The sequence below is a fragment of the Anolis sagrei genome, chromosome 8, assembly GCF_037176765.1.
Source record: "Anolis sagrei isolate rAnoSag1 chromosome 8, rAnoSag1.mat, whole genome shotgun sequence".
NCBI classification, from domain to species: Eukaryota; Metazoa; Chordata; class Lepidosauria; order Squamata; family Dactyloidae; genus Anolis; species Anolis sagrei.
The window spans coordinates 5,549,842-5,567,767 of NC_090028.1; the positions used below are offsets into that span (position 1 = coordinate 5,549,842).

The window sequence follows — 17,926 nt, forward strand, 5'->3', positions numbered from 1 at the left end:
GAAGAGGCACGAATGGAGGGCGAAAGAGAGAAACGTGCCAAGAGGAAGTTGCGTCAAGCCAACCCGACCGAGACCACCTTCAACCCGGAAACCAAGGCCCTCACTGCAGGAGAAGATGCAGGTCAAGAATAGGGCGCCACAGTCACCTATGGACCCACCCTGGAAGACTATCCTACTCGTCCAACGAGGGATTGCCTAAGTAAGTAAGGGATCTTCACCTTTTTTGAAGGCTCCACGGTTACCTACAGATCCACAAGAATACTGATCCTGGAAGACTATCCTACTAGGCCAACGAGGGATCAGCTAAGTATCTGCATTCTCCCCGGATTTGAACCCGCGACCTGTCGTTCTTTAGTCCTTCTGGCACAAGGGTTTAACCCATTGCGCAACCAGGGTCTCCTTTCAGAGGAATGAAACAGCAAAACCACCTCTTCGTATAAGAAAACCCTATGAAATTCATGGGTTGTCATAAATCAGTGGTTCTCAAGCTTCCTAATGCCGTGACCCCTTAATCCAGTCCCTCATGTTGTGGTGACCCCCAACCATAATATTGTTTCCGTTGCTACTTCATAACAGTCATTTTGCTACTGTTATATAATGTAAATATCTGATATGCAGGATGCATTTTCATTCACTGGGCACAAATACCCAATGCACCCAAATGTGAATGCTAGTGGGGTTGGGGGAGGATTGATTTTGTCATTTGGGAGTTGTAGTTGCTGGGATTTATAGTTCACTTATAATCAAAGAGCATTCTGAACTCCACCAGCGATGGATTTGAACCAAACTTGGCTCCCATGACCAATGGAAAACACTGGAAGGGTTTGATGGGCATTGACCTTGAGAGTTGTAGTTCACCTATATCCAGAGAGCACTGTGGACTCATGCCATGGTGGATCTGGACCAAACTTGGCATGAATACTCAATATGCCCAAATGTGAACACTGGTGGAGTCTGGGGAAAATAGATCTTAACATTTGGGAGGTTGTAGTTGCTGGAATTTATAGTTCATTACAATCAAAGAACATTCTGAACTCCACCACTGATTGTTGTTCATTCGTTCAGTCGTCTCCGACTCTTCGTGACCTCATGGACCAGCCCACGCCAGAGCTCCCTGTCGGCTGTTACCACCCCCAGCTCCCTCAAGGTCAGTCCAGTCACTTCAAGGATGCCATCCATCCATCTTGCCCTTGGTCGACCCCTCTTCCTTTTGCCTTCCACTTTCCCCAGCATAATTGTCTTCTCTAGGCTTTCCTGTCTCCTCATGATGTGGCCAAAGTACTTCAACTTTGTCTCTAGTATCTTTCCCTCCAGTGAGCAGTCGGGCTTTATTTCCTGGAGGATGGACTGGTTGGATCTTCTCGCAGTCCAAGGCACTCTCAGCATTTTCCTCCAACACCACAGCTCAAAAGCATCTCTCTTCCTTCGCTCAGCCTTCCCTAAGGTCCAGCTCTCACATCCGTAGGTGACTACAGGGAATACCATGGCTTTGACTAGGCGGATCTTTGTTGCCAGTCTGATGTCTCTACTCTACCACTGATAGAATTGGCTCAAACTTCCCACATGGAATCCCCATGACCATCAGAAAATACTGTGTTTTCTGATTGTCTTTGGCAACCCCTCTGACACCCCCTCGCGACCCCCTCAGGGGTCCCCACCCCCAGGTTGAGAAACACTGCCATAAATCAACACATACAGACCCACCAAGTATCAACTCTTTTGCACAGAAATAATGAAGGAAGTACAGACAGATGGTTTCTGTGCTTAGAGCAGTCCAATCAGGGAAAAAGTATACAACGGAAATGAGTATTTTTATGATGGCGTGTATACAAAACTCTGCAATTTACAGAACTGACTCATTTATAGTTTTGTAATTGTGCCAACATTACGGTTCCGAAGAATTCCGGAATTTCTTTTGATGCCACTGCAATAAAGAGAGGGTTTGAGAGTTCAATCGATCTGGCAAAACAAGGGCAGAAGAGCGGCCAGAGAGCAAAGACTGTTGTTAAACCCAGAGCCGAAAGCTGGGCAAACTCTTTTCCTTCCAGGAAAGGAAGGCACTGCTTGGAAAGCACTTTGGTTCACACGAAACACAGTAGCAGTTATCAGCAATGGAAAGGGGTTGGTTCATTCCAACGCGAGAAAAGTAGAGAACAGAGCCATAGTGTTATAACTCTGTAGTGCAGATGGACCCCAGGTCACACTTTTCTGGACTCACTGCAGTTTGGAAGATAGATATTAGCATCACAAAAGTCTCTTTTCAAGTTGAATCAGGAGCTTTGAAAACTCGGGATAACTTTGTGAGATCTCTGCACTTCTGGAGGATATCATGGGATGTTTGTTAATATTTGTATTATTATTATTATTATTATTATTATTATTATTATTATTATTGAAACACAACAAGATGAGTCCACAGCAGACACTTTGCTGGATGTTGAATTGGATCACACGCCAGACACTTCCCAAGCGTCCCAAGTGACTTATTATTATTATTATTATTATTATTATTATTATTATTATTATTGAAACACAACAAGATGAGTCCACAGCAGACATTCTGCTGGCTGTTGTATTGGATCACACGTCGGACACTTCCCAAGCGTCTAGGACTGTGTGATGTATTATTATTGTTGTTGTTGTTGTTGTTGAAACACAAAATGAGTCCACAGGAGACACTCTGCTGGCTGTTGAATTGGATCACATGTCGGACACTTCCCAAGTGTGTAGGGCTATGTGATTTATCGGCAAATGATGCATGCAGATCCCAGTAAGGTGGCCTTTTACAGCTGGCAGATGGGAATCTTGTCAGCGCCGATTGTGTTTAAGTGTAGGCCAAGGTCTTTAGGAACTGCACCTATAATCAAAGAGCATTCTGAACTCCACCAATGATGGAATTGAACCAAACTTGGCATGCAGGACTCCCGTGACCAACAGAAGATACTGGAAGGGTTTGATGGGCACTGACCTTGGGTTTTGGAGTTGAAGTTCACCTACATCCGGAGAGCACTGTGGACTCAAACAGTGATGAATCTGGACCAAACTTGGCATGAATACTCAATATGCCCAAATATAAACACAGATGGAGTTTGGGGGAAATAGACCTTGACATTTGGGAGTTGTAGTTACTGGGATACATAGTTCACCTACAATCAAAGGGGATTCTAAACTCCAACAACAGAATTGGGCCAAACTTCCCACACACAACCCTCATGACCAAAAGAAAATGCTGTTTTTTTCTGGTGGTCTTTTTGGTGACCCTTCTGACACTCACCTGGTAACCCCCCCCCCCCCCCCCCAGGTCTTGACTTCCCAGGTTGAGAAATGCTGCCTTAAGGCCATCCAATCCAACTCCCTTCACCAGGCAAGAAAACATAATCAAAGCCCTCCTGACAAAGGGCCATCCAGCCATTCACACACACACACACACACATGACAGATGCAGTATCAAAGATTTGAAAGGGACCCCTGAAGGACATTGATATGTTGCATGTTCCAGAGTAGGCAAACCAGACAATCTCCACATCAACACTGGCAAAGAAACAGCAAGAAATACTGTTTACCCACAAGCAGAAAGACATGACATAGATTAGAAACCAACACTTTCTCATTACTTTATCTTCCAGATCACCAGACTGGGCCACAGCAACATGTGGCAGGGGACCGCTAGTGTTCAACTATAAAATGATAAGTCAACACATAAATAATCTCATCAATTCTGATTGGAAGACACAATCACATTGGCCTTTTTGGTTGCCGCATCACAATGGGTTAAATCCTTGTGTCGGCAGAACGGCTGACTGATAGGTCAATGGTTTGAATTCGAGGAGATCGGGTTGAGCTCCCTCTGTCAGCTCCAGCTCCCCATGCGGAGACATGAGAGAAGCCTCCCATAGGACGGGAAATCCTCTGGACCTCCCCTGGGCAATGTCCTTGCAGACAGCCAATTCTCTCACACCAGAAGCGACTTGCAGTTTCTAAAGTTGCTCCAGATATGAAAAAAATGCACCACTCATTATATATTTGCATATATTTTTGGACATTTATCTTCAACTGAAATTTATTTTTGTTGGATTTGGTACCACAATCTGAATTGTGTTTTTGATCAGAAAGAATATAGGGAGGAGGATGATTGCTTTTGGGAAAAAAAATCAACATTTTGTCCCATATGGTGTGGGTTAGATAACTGTGTTGCTGCTCCGTTCCTATTCATACCAACGTGTCCCATGTTCTGGCGCTGGATTTTTAAGCAAACGGTCATGTGAATATGACTTTGGCATCGACGGCTGCAATTTCGCAAGCCTCCCTTCAGTTTCCCCTGGTGAGCCATGCGTTTTGCATTTACGATGAGCATCTGCGGCCCATTAAACCACCGCAGATGTCGGGAAAAGGCAATGACTTCTGTATCAATGTATTGTTGAAGGCTTTCATGGCTGGAATCACTGGGTTGTTGTAAGCCTTTCGGGCTATATGGCTAAGTTCTAGAACAACGTTTCTCAACCTGGGGTTCGGGACCCCTGGAGGGGTCGCGAGGGGGTGTCAGAGGGGTCACTAAGGACCATCAGAAGGCACAGTATTTTCTGTTCATCATGGAGGTTCTGTGTAGAAAGTTTGGCCCAATTCTATCACTGGTGGAGTTCAGAATCCTCTTTGATTGTAGGTGAACTATAAATCCCAGCAACTACAACTCCCAAATGTCACGTCTATTTTCCCCCAAACTCCACCAGTGTCCACATTTGGGCATATTGAGTCTTCGTGCTAAGTTTGGTCCAGATCCATCATTGTTTGGGTCCACAGTGCTCTCTGGATGTGGGTGAACTACAACTCCAAAACTCAAATGCCCACCAAACCCTTCCAGTATTCTCTGTTTGTCATGGGAGTTCTGTATGCCAAGTTTGGTTCAGTTCCATCGCTGGTGGAGTCCAGAATGCTCTTTGATTGTGGGTGAACTCTAAATCCCAGCAACTAAAACTCCCAAATGTCAAGTCTATTTTCCCCAAACTCCACCAGTGTCCACATTTGGGCATATTGAGTCTTTGTGCTAAGTTTGGTCCAGATCCATCATTGTTTGGGTCCACAGTGCTCTCTGGATGTGGGTGAACTACAACTCCAAAACTCAAATGCCCACCAAACCCTTCCAGTATTCTCTGTTTGTCATGGGAGTTCTGTATGCCAAGTTTGGTTCAGTTCCATCGCTGGTGGAGTCCAGAATGCTCTTTGATTGTGGGTGAACTCTAAATCCCAGCAACTAAAACTCCCAAATGTCAAGTCTATTTTCCCCAAACTCCACCAGTGTCCACATTTGGGCATATTGAGTCTTTGTGCTAAGTTTGGTCCAGATTCATCATTGTTTGAGTCCACAGTGCTCTCTGGATGTGGGTGAACTACAACTCCAAAACTCAAGGTCAATGCCCACCAATCCTTTCCAGTATTTTCTATCAGTCATGGGAGTTCTGTGTGCCAAGTTTGGTTCAGTTCCATCATTGGTGGAGCCTAGAATCCTCTTTGATCGTAGGTGAACTATAAATCCCAGCAACTACAACTCCCAAATGTCAAGTCTATTTTCCCCAAACTCCACCAGTGTCCACATTTGGGCATATTGAGTCTTCGTGCTAAGTTTGGTCCAGATCCATCATCGTTTGAGTCCACAGTGCTCTCTGGATGTGGGTGAACTACAACTCCAAAACTCAAGGTCAATGCCCACCAATCCTTTCCAGTATTTGCTATCAGTCATGGGAGTTCTGTGTGCCAAGTTTGGTTCAGTTCCATCATTGGTGGAGCCTAGAATGCTCTTTGATCATAGGTGAACTATAAATCCCAGTAACTACAACTTCCAAATGATAAAATCAACCCCCCAACCCCACCAGTATTCAAATTTGGGCGTATTGGGTATCTCTTAGTCATGGGAACACTACACTATAGGGCCATCTTCTAGAGACATTTTCTCCTGACGTTTCGCCTGCATCTATGGCAAGCATCCTCAAGGTAGTGAGGTCTGTTGGAAGTAGGAAAGGGGGTTTATATATCTGTGGAATGACTGAGGTGGGGCAAAGAGCGCTTCTCTGCTGGAACTGGGTGTGAATGTTTCAACTGACCACCTTCATTAGCATTTGAAGGCCTGGCTGAGCCTGGGGGAATCTTTTGTTGAGAGGTGTTAAGATGTGCCTGGTTGTTTCCTCTCTGCTGTTTTGCTGTTGTAATTTTACAGCATATTATTTGAGAACACAGAAATGCTGGACCACTCCAACAACCACCATGTCAGACTACACAGAGAAGCCACTGAAATCCACAAGCATGTGGACAATTTCGACAGAAAGGAGGAAACCATGAAAATGAACAAAATCTGGCTACCAGTATTAAAAAACTCTAAAATTACAACAGCAAAACAGCAGAGAGGAAACAACCAGGCACATCTTAACACCTCTCAACATAAGATTCCCCCAGGCTCAGCCAGGCCTTCAAATGCTAATGAAGGTGGTCAGTTGAAACATTCACACCTAGCTCCAGCAGAGAAAAGCTCTTTGCCCCACCCCAGTCATTCCACAGATATATAAACCCATTTTCCTACTTCCAACAGACCTCACTACCTCTGAGGATGCTTGCCATAGATGCAGGCGAAACGTCAGGAGAAAATGCCTCTAGAACATGGCCATATAGCCCGAAAAAACCCACAAGAACCTTATCATATCACTCTTCAAAGGCGGAACGGAAAAGCCAAGTTTTGAAATCTTTCTCAAAGGCTGCTAAGGTGGGGGCTAGCCTAATCTCAGTATTAAAAAAACCCCCACTATAATAGTAAAAAAAAAACCACTCAAATACAGGAGAACTCCAGAGAAGAAACAATCAGAGACAACTAATCACCTCTCAACAAAAGATTGCGCCTGGCAGTAACAAGACACACTTAAAAACTGTCAGGCCATCGAATGCTCTCTCTCCTGACGTTTCGCTTGCATCTATGGTAGGGCTGGTCAATTCGTTTCGTTAATTCGTAATTCGTTAAAAAATTCGTTAATTTTTGAATTACGAAACGATTACAAAACTTATTTTTAAACCCGGAAGTGTTTTTAAATATCGAAACGGCAGGCGCCAAAAAATTTCGTATTTCCGTCCATTTCGGAAATACGTAAGATGGCTGCCTGGCTTGCTGGGAGCTCTCCTCTCTCGGCGCCGGCTGAGCAAGCGAGCGAGAGGGCGAGCGAGAGGGCGAGGGCGAGTGGCGAGCGAGAGGGCGAGCGAGAGGGCGAGCGGCGAGCGAGAGGGCGAGGGCGAGCGAGAGGGCGAGCGAGAGGGCGAGCGAGAGGGCGAGGGCGAGCGGCGAGCGAGAGGGCGAGCGAGAGGGCGAGCGAGAGGGCGAGGGCGAGCGGCGAGCGAGAGGGCGAGCGAGAGGGCGAGGGCGAGCGGCGAGCGAGAGGGCGAGCGAGAGGGCGAGCGGCGAGCGAGAGGGCGAGGGCGAGCGAGAGGGCGAGCGAGAGGGCGAGCGAGAGGGCGAGCGAGAGGGCGAGCGAGAGGGCGAGGGCGAGCGGCGAGCGAGAGGGCGAGCGAGAGGGCGAGTGGCGAGCGAGCGGCGAGCGAGAGGGCCCGCCAGAGTGAGTGCCTGCCTTCCCTCAATAATAATTTCTCCTCCCTATTCAACAAAATTAATAATTAAATTTAAAAAATATTTAAAAAATATTGAAAAAAAAAGGGCGCCATCTTTACAAAATGTTTTGTAAATATTTACGAAATTTCGTAAATACCGAACTTTTTTTTTGGAAAATTTTGTAATTATTTTAAATATCGAAACAAAAAAACACCCCAATTACAAATCGATTTTAGAAACAAATTTTTGCGTTGTTACCCAGGCCTAATCTATGGCAAGACTATCTCTGAGGATGCTTGCCATAGATGCAGGCAAAACATCAGGAGAGAATGCCTCTAGACCAGGGGTCCTCAAACTTTTTAAATCGGGGGCCAGTTTACTGTCCCTCAGACCGTTGGAGGGCCGGACTATAGGTTTTTTTTTTAAAAAAAATCAATTAAAAAATTCCTCTGCACATTGCACATATCTTATTTTGCTGTGTGGAAGGTCCCTTCGAGGGAGGGGGTTCTTTCTCGCCCTCTTTAGGCAGTAATTCCAGGAGCAGAGAATGGGAAATCTTCTTATTTCTAGTCTGACCAAAAACCTGGCTACCAGTATTTAAAAAACTCTAAAATTATAACTGTAAATAAAGAACAACACTCAAACACAGGGGAACTCCAGACAAGAAACAATCAGGGCCAGCTAATCACCTCTCAACAAAGGATTCTCCCTAAAAACTGTCAGGCTATGAAATGGTAACCAAGGTGGCCAATTGAAGCATTCATACCTACCTCCAACAGACAAGAGTTCTTTCTCCCACCCTGGATCTTCCACAATTTTCCTACTTAAAGGTTTTCCTCTGACATGAAGTCCAGTCGTGTCTGACTCTGCGGTGTGGTGCTCATCTGCATGTCTAAGTCGAAGAGCCAGCGTTGTCCGTAGACACCTCCAAGATCATGTGGCCAGCATGACTGCATGGAGTGATGGGGCAGCCACCCTTGGCTGGCTCATGCTGACCATCGGGCCTGACGGATAGTGTGAGCCAGCCAAGGGAGGAGCAGCCCCGCGCAGCCTACTCATGGGTAAAGCACTTTGCGAGGTACTTTACACGCGAGTAGGCCATGCGGAGCAGCTGCCCTTGGCTGGCTCACACAGCCCATCGGGCCTGACGGATAGCGTGAGCCAGCCAAGGGAGGGGCACTGTGTGGGGGGGGGGTGCTCCTCCTCCGCGGTCCGGATAAGTGCCCTTTGCGGGCTGGAAGTGGCCCGCGGGCCGTAGTTTGGGGACCCCTGGTCTAGAGGCATTCTCTCCTGACGTTTCGCTTGCATCTATGGCAAGACTACCTCTGAGGATGCTTGCCATAGATGCAGGCGAAACATCAGGAGAGAATGCCTCTAGACCAGGCATGGGGAACCTTCGGCCCTCCAAGTGTGGTGGACTTCAACTCCCACAATTCCTTGAGGCTCGGCATTCGCCCCAAAGGCTTACCTTGGCCCAAGGAATTGTGGGAGTTGAAGTCCACCACACCTGGAGGGCCGAAGGTTCCTGACCCCTGCTCTAGACCATGGCTATACAGCCCGAAAAATCCTACAACATTAATTCTACAGTGTAGATGCACCCGTTCAGTTGGTTTTGTGCCAGCTGGTCTTTTTGAATGGGTACGCCTACCAAGCCAAAGGAAAAGGTTGGACATGAAAGTCTTGAAACAGAAGAGTAACCACCTGGAGATTGGGACAGAAAAGAAAAAGATTGCACTGATATCTGTTGGCCAACGCAACTTTCTTTGTCTGTGGATACAATGGCCATTTGCAAAGGGTTTCCAGAGAAAGACATTCTTCTTGTTACGTGGAAATAGTTGGGAGTTTGCTCAAGGGTAGATAGGTGATCACAAGCCATGCCCTGCCTTGATGCGACAAGATAAGGCGCTCCATAAAAAAGATGGGCTAAGGGTCGGTCCAAGTATAGGACATGAGAGCTTTCTCCATCTCGGGCCATGATTCTGCAGACAAAACTAAGAGAATTTGCATCAAAAGCAACAGAACAGCGTTTTCCAACCTGGGAGTCAGGACCCATGAGGGGGTTACAAGGGGGTGTTGGAGGGGTCACCAAAGACCATCAGAAAACATAGTATTTCTTGTTAGTCATGAGGGTTCTGTGTGGGAAGTTTGGCCCAATTCTATCGTTCGTGGAGTTCGGAATGCTCTTTGGTTGTAGGTGAACTATAAATCCCAGCAACTACAACTCCCAAATGCCAAGGTCTATTTTCCCCATACTCCAGCAGTGTTCACATTTGGGCATATTGAGTATTCGTGCCAAGTTTGGTCCAGATCCATCATTGTTTGAATCTGCAGTGCTCTCTGGATGTAGGTGAACTACAATGCCAAAATTCAAGGTCATTGCCCACCAAACCCTTCCAATATTTTCTTTTAGTCATGAGACTTCTGTGTACCAAGTTGGGTTCAATTCAGTCATTGGTGGAGTTCAGAATGCTCTTTGATTGTTGGTGAACTATAAATCTCAGCAAATACAACTCCCAAATGTCAAGGTCTATTTCCCCCAAACTCCAGCAGTGTTCACATTTGGGCATATTGAGTATTTTTGTCAAGTTTGGTTTAGATCTGTCATTGTTTGACTCCAAAGTGCTGCCTGGATGTAGGTGAACTACAACTCCCAAACTCTAGGTCAATGCCCACCAAACCCTTCCAGTATTTTCTGTTGCTCATGGGAGTTCTGTGTGCCAGGTTTGGTTCAATTCCATCGTTGGTGGAGTTCAGAATGCTTAGCATAGAAATTAAAGAAATATATAAGGTTGCATCTGTCTCGATCTGAAAGACTCGGAGACAGAAATGTTCGTCATCTAGGATTTCCCCTGATTTTGAAATGCTTGTATTTGCATATACATGAATAACACTATGTCACACCATTTTTGGTGTCATTTCCTAATTGGATGTATCATAAAAACATAAGGAAAGTTTATTAAACTGCTCCAACTTTGATTCTACAGGACATCCTCATATTGCACATTTTGCTCTAATTTGATTTGCATGGAATAGCCTTGCAGCTTCAAAGCCTGGCTGTTTCCTGCCTGGGGGAGTCCTATATTTATCTGTGGAATGATGTCCAGGGTGGGAGAAAGAACTCTTGTCTGTTGGAGGCAAATGTGAAAGTTGCCATTGTCCAGCTTGATTAGCATGGAATGGCTTTGCAGCTTCAAAGCCTGGCTGCTTCCTGCCTGGGGGAGTCCTATATTTATCTGTGGAATGATGTCCAGGGTGGGAGAAAGAACTCTTGTCTGTTGGAGGCAAATGTGAAAGTTGCCATTGTCCAGCTTGATTAGCATGGAATGGCTTTGCAGCTTCAAAGCCTGGCTGCTTCCTGCCTGGGGGAGTCCTATATTTATCTGTGGAATGATGTCCAGGGTGGGAGAAAGAACTCTTGTCTGTTGGAGGCAAATGTGAAAGTTGCCATTGTCCAGCTTGATTAGCATGGAATGGCTTTGCAGCTTCAAAGCCTGGCTGCTTCCTGCCTGGGGGAGTCCTATATTTATCTGTGGAATGATGTCCAGGGTGGGAGAAAGAACTCTTGTCTGTTGGAGGCAAGTGTGAATGTTGCCACTGGCCAGCTTGATTAGCATTGAATGGCCTTGCAGCTTCAAAGCCTGGCTGCTTCCTGCCTGGGGGAGTCTTATATTTATCTGTGGCCAGTTGCAACATTCACACTTGCCTCCAACAGACAACAGTTCTTTCTCCCACCCTGGACACCATTCAACAGATAAATATAGGACTCCGCCAGGCAGGAAGCAGCCAGGCTTTGAAGCTGCAAGGCTATTCCATGCTAATCAAGCTGGACAAGAGTTCTTTCTCCCACCCTGGAGATTTAAACCTCACTTGCCTGGTTTCCGACAGACCTCACAACCTCTGCCATAGGTGTGGGCGAAACGTCAGGAGAAAATGTCAGTCCTTTGGGTGACAAAAGAAAGGACTTGGTATTTTTGGAGCTCATCTTCCGTATGTTAAACTCTTTCCACTGATAGGATTGGCATTCGTAGAGTGCGGAAGGTGACTCCAACTCTCTCCTCCTCCTCCTCCTCTATCTCTTTATCCTTCTCTCCATCCTCTCTATCCTTTCTTTAGCCACTGTTTACCTCTTTCAGGATTGTTGAAAGATGTTGGCCTGCTTGCTTTCTTCAGACAGGAAATCCATTGGCGTCGTGTTTGGGGGGGGGGGGGGAAGATAACAAGACTTTGTCTTCGGCACATATATAACGTCTCAGAGAAGTTTTTGATCCCTGGGATATTACTTTTGGGAAGGGAATGTGTTGCTTGCACAGATTCCTACTAACTGGAAAGACCTGCTTCGTCTTGCACCATGCATTGAAAATGTATGATCTCACTTGCATCTTATTGCATTCTGCAGAATTAATGCAGTTTGGCACCACTTTAACCACCGTAGCTCAATGCTATGGAATCCTACGCACTGTCGTTTGGTTATTTTATTTATCGTGTCAGAGGCAACCAGTCAATTGTATTACATTTCTAACAGAACAAAACAAACAAACAGACAAAACACAAATTTTGCGAGCTTGGTAGTTGATTAAATGTCCTTTGACCAGTATCTGTCTTCTGGTGTTGCCGCAAGGAGGTCCTCCCTTGTGCATGTGGCAGGGCTCAGGTTGCGTCGCAGCAGGTGGTCAGTGGTTTGCTCTTCTCCACAATCGCATGTCGTGGACTCCACTTTGTGGCCCCATTTCTGCATCTCGTGGTGCCAGAGCGCAGTCTGTTCAGCGCCTTCCAAGTCGCCCAGTCTTCTGTGTGCCCAGGAGGGAGTCTCTCATTTTGTATCAGCCATCGATTGAGGTTCTGGGTTTGAGCCTGCCACTTTTGGACTCTCACTTGCTGAGGTGTTCCAGCAAGGGTCTCTGTAGATCTTAGAAAACTATTTCTTGGTTTAAGTCATTGACGTGTTGGCTGATGCCCAAACAGGGGATGAGCTGGAGATGTCTCTGCCTTGGTCCTTTCACTATTGGCTGCTACTTCCCGGCGGATGTCAGGTGGTGCAATACCGGCTAAGCAGTGTAGTTTCTCCAGTGGTGTAGGGCGCAGACGCCCCGTTATAATGCGGCATGTCTCATTAAGAGCCACATCTACTGTTTTAGCGTGGTGAGATGTGTTCCACACTGGGCATGTGTATTCAGCAGCAGAGTAGCACAGCGCAAGGGCAGATGTCTTCACTGTGTCTGGTTGTGATCCCCAGATTGTGCCAGTCAGCTTTCGTATGATATTGTTTCTGGCACCTACTTTTTGCTTGATATTCAGGCAGGGCTTCTTGTAGGTCAGAGCACGGTCCAGAGTGACTCCTCCCAGGTATTTGGGTGCGCTGCAATGCTCCAGAGGGATTCCTTCCCAGGTGATCCTCAGAGCTCGGGATGCTTGTCTGTTCTTAAGGTGAAAAGCACATGTCTGTGTTGTAGATGGATTAGGGATCAGCTGGTTTTCCCTGTAATAGGCAGTGAGAGCACCTAGAGCTTTGGATAGCTTCTGTTCAACCATCTCAAAGCTCCCTGCTTGAGCCGTGATGGCACAATCATCAGCATAGATGAAACTTTGTCCCTTATGGCAGTGGCTGGTCATTTGTGTAGATGTTGAACATGGATGGAGCAAGCACGCTCCCCTGAGGCAGGCCGTTCTTCTGTTTCCGCCATCTGCTTCTCTGGCCCTGGGACTCAACAAAAAAGCTCTTGTTTTGTAGCAGGTTTCCTATGAGGCGGGTGAGGTGGTCGTCCTTTGTGATATTGTACATTTTTCTCAGGAGGAGGCGGTGGTTCACAGTATCATAAGCCGCTGACAGGTCTATGAAGACAGCTCCTGTGATCTGCTGCCTTTCAAAGCCATCTTCTATGAGCTGAGTCAGGTTCAGCACTTGCGATGTGCAGCTTTTGCCTTTCCTGAAGCCAGCTTGCTGTGGGATCAGACATGGGTCTATATTTTCCATAATTCTATGCAAAATAAGTCTCTCCAGAACTTTGTAGAGGTGGCACAACAGGGAGATTGGTCTGTAGCTTTTTGGATCATTACGGTCTTTGCCTGGCTTCAAGATGGCGATGACTCTTGCTTTCCTCCAGATTTTGGGGATCTGACAGGATGCAGTACTGGGATAGGATTTTCAACAAAGAAGCTCCTGTTTTGTAGCAGTTTTCCTATGAGGCGGGTGAGATAGGAAACCTGCTGTAGTTTGGTGAGGCACTGGCATTCATTGGTATCATGAAGACAATTAGAACACGACTACAAAAATGAACCACCAACATTGTTGGGAATATGATTTTCGTTCGTGCAATTTATCCGGCTCGTCATGATACGGCATCCAACAGTAACGTGGCATCATGCTTTCAGCATCAAAACAGCTATCTAGTCTAGTTTGAAAAAGTTTGTTGACCAGTGTAATCACCGAAAGATTTACCTTCCCCAAGATTCGGGTTCTTTGCTTCCCATTTTCTTCCTGCCTCGTGCCTGCAATCCTATTGTGACCCTCTCCAGATATCTCAACATTGGTGACCCTGTCCCTATTGATAAAGGACAATAAGGGACCCTTTGTATCTGGGCTGAATACGTATCAGCCCTGGAGGGGAGCCTTGAGGGCCATTGTGCAAAAGGTGAAATACTATTGCGTGCATTGATCCCCTTTGAACCAGATTCCGGGAGTTTTGGAGGCTCGGCAAACGTTTCAGATTCTACTACAGTGTTTCTCCACCTTCCTAATGCCGCGACCCCTTAATACAGCTCCTCATGTTGTGGTGACCAACAACCATCACATTATTTTCGTTGCTACTTCATAACTGTCATTTTGCTACTGTTGTGAATGGTAATGTAAATATCCAATATGCAGGATGTATTTTCATTCACAGGACTAAATATGGCACAAATAAATACATCCAAATTTGAATACTGGTGAGGTTGATTATGTCATATGGGAGTTGCAGTTGCTGGAATTTAAAGTTCACCTACAATCAAAGAGCATTCTGAACCCCACCAACAATGTAATTGAACCAGACATGGCATACAGAACTCCCATGACCAACATAAAATACTGGAAATGTTTGGTGGGCATTAACCTTGAGTTTGGGAGTTGTAGTTCATCTACATCCAGAGAGCACTGCAGACACAAACAATGATGGATCTGGACCAAACTTGGCATGGGTACTCAATATGCTTAAATGTGAACACTGGTGGAATTTGGGGAAAATAGACCTTAACATTTGGGAGTTGTAGTTGCTGGGATTTATAGTTCACCTACAATCAAAAAGCATTCGGAACCCTACCAATGATGGAATTGAACCAAACTTGGCACACAGGACTCCCATGACCAACAGAAAATACTAGAAGGGGTTGGTGGGCATTGACCTTGAATTTTGGAGTTGTAGTTCACCTACATCCAGAGAGCGCTGTGGACTCAAAACAATGGATCTGGACCAAACTTGGCACAAATATTCCATATGCCCAAATATGAACACAGATGGAGTTTGGAGGAAAATAGACCTTGACATTTGGGAGTTGTAGTTACCGGGATTTATAGTTCACTTACAATCAAAGAGGATTCTGAACTCTGCTAACAATGGAATTGAACCAAACTTGGCACACAGAACTCTCATGACCAACAGAAAATACTGGAAGGGTTTGGTGAGTATTGACCTTGAGTTTTGGAGCATTCTGACAATCACCAACGATGGAATTGGGGCAAAGTTGCCACACAGAACCCCCATGACCAACAGAAAATAACTCCAAACCCACTGGACGAACTGACACCAAATTTGGACACAATACACCTATCAGGCCAATGAGTGACCATCACTCCTAAATACACTGGAAAACACAGAAGACAAGACTTAAAAAGCTAAAAAAAATGCAAAATGCATTATAACCAATGCGCAAAATCACATAATATACACATATACATCCATATATACACACAAAACACATATACACAGACTGGGCTACAGCAACATGTGGCAGGGGACGGCTAGTCTATATAAATAAAAATGTAATGTTCGTTTGTGGGATTAACAGAACTCAAAAACGACTGGATGAATTGGCACTAAATTTGGACACAAGACACCTAACAACCCAATGTATGTCCTTCACTCAAAAAAACACTGAAAAACACAGCAGAAGAGATTAAAAATCCCCCAAAAATACATTACAATGCATGTGCAAAACCATGCAATGCATGTGCATGTGCAAACACACATATATACACATAAACACATATATATAAACATACATACACACAAAACTCATATACACAGACTAGGCTACAGCAATGCATGGCAAGGGACAGCTAGTAAAAATAATAATAATAATAATAATAATAATAATAATAACAACAACAACAACAATACCTTTCATATCCTGGGTCCTTGGGAAGAGCCTGATATTCAGAGACGAATCCCAGACACTTAGACCTAATGTGCGTGTGTGCTGTGTTGTTATGTACATGTAAATAATAATAATAATAATAATAATAATAATAATAATCCAGTTCAAAGCAGATAATGCGACTGATCTGCTTTGATAATCTGGATTAAATGGCAGTGTAGAAGGGACCATAGAGTTAGAAGAGACCCCCAAAGACCATCTAGTCCATCCCCATTGTGCCACTCAGAAGGAAAAAAATACACAACCAAAGCCCTCCTGACAGATGGCCATCCGTTTCTGTTTGGGAACCTCCAGATTGCAAAATATTGCAGGATTATGTCCCTGCCGCAAAAACAAAGTTTGGGCAATGTATTGTCGGAGGCTTTCATGGCTGGAATCACTAGGTTCTTGTGGGTTTTTCCGGGCCATATGGCCATGTTCTAGAAGCATTTTCTCCTGACGTTTCGCCTGCATCTATGGCAAGCATCCTCAGAGGTAGTGAGGTCAGTTTAATAAACTTTCCCAATGTTTTGATAATAGACCCAATTAGGAAATGACATTGATAACCCAGGAACAAAAAAATCAGGTAACACTGAAACAAGGTTCCCAAGTCCTTGCCAGAGGCGCAAAAAAGGGCAAAACGCGCGTTCAGACGTGACGCGGGGATAGCTCTACACGTGTCTACTCACGAGTCAAGTCATCTCACCTGGCACAGCGGGAATGGGCCAGATCCAGGTGAGACCCAGGACCAGGAGAGCCGCCTGGCCAGGCATGGTGCTTCTCCCTCCTCCACCTGGATCTCTCTCCTCCTTCTCTCCTTCTTTTTCCTTCTTTCTTTCTTTCTTTCCTTCCTCCTTTCCCTTCTCTGTTGCTCCTCCGCCCCAGGACCCTCCCTCCCTCGACCCGCCTCTTTTGGCTGGAGAAGCCAAGGCTGGCTTCCAGGATGTCCTGGCATTGGGTTCTGTCTGAATTGTCGCAGCAAAGCCTTTCCTTTCTCTTTGGAGAGTTGGCCAAGCTTCCTCCTCATTGATTGACTCATCATTGATTACTTCATTAATTGACTCATCATTGATTACTTAAGAGAGCTGGCCTTTGGCATCACCTAGGGCTTGTTTTTATCATCCTGACTTCCTCAAGAAACAAGGATAAATTAAATACAGAGTTTATGTTACAGAATAATAATAACAATTTATTAATTCTAATTAATATTAATTATTAATATTAATTAATTATGATTAATATTATTAATAATTTCTGGAAAATCCCACAAAGAGATTTGCAGGATTTTTCAGAGGCAACGCTGATGGATGTCTGTAGGCAGTCCAAGTTTTGCAGGTGTGACGTCTGTAGACAGTCCACATTTCACAGGTGTGATGTCTGTAGACAGTCCAAGTTTTGCAGGTGTGACGTCTGTAGACAGTCCACGTTTCGCAGGTGTGATGTCTGTAGACAATCCACATTTTGCAGGTTAGACGTCTGTAGACATTCCACGTTTCGCAGGTGTGACAGCCACATTTTACAGGTATGACGTCTGTAGACAGTCCATGTTTTTCAGGTTTGACGTCTGTAGACATTCCACGTTTTGCAGGTGTGACGTCTGTAGCCAGTCCAAGTTTCGCAGGTGTGACGTCTGTAGACAGTCCAAGTTTCGCAGATCTGTGATATTTGTAGACTGTCCAAGTTTTGCAGGTGTGACGTCTGTAGACAATTCAAGTTTCGCAGATGTGACGTCTGTAGACAGTCCATGTTTTGCAGGTTTGACATCTGTAGACATTCCACGTTTTACAGGTGTGATGTCTATAGACAGTCCAAGTTTCGCAGGTGTGAAGTCTGTAGACAGTCCAAGTTTCGCAGGTGTGATGTCTGTAGACAGTCCATGTTTCGCAGGTGTGACGTCTGTAGACAGTCCATGTTTCGCAGGTGTGACGTCTGTAGACAGTCCAAGTTTCGCAGGTGTGA

At 45.4% G+C, this 17,926-nt stretch overlaps 1 protein-coding gene across 1 annotated transcript in view; it reads right to left on the minus strand.

Annotated features, from left to right (window-relative positions):
• Positions 1 to 16,854, minus strand: part of LOC137097561 (fractalkine-like) — a 29,437-nt gene extending 12,583 nt beyond the window's left edge. Inside the window, exon 1 of the mRNA XM_067470991.1 lies at positions 16,674 to 16,854. Coding sequence (XP_067327092.1) covers positions 16,674 to 16,740 — 67 coding nt within the window. The 5' untranslated portion in view covers positions 16,741 to 16,854. The remainder of the gene's footprint in view (positions 1 to 16,673) is intronic.
• Positions 16,855 to 17,926: the final 1,072 nt, after the last annotated feature.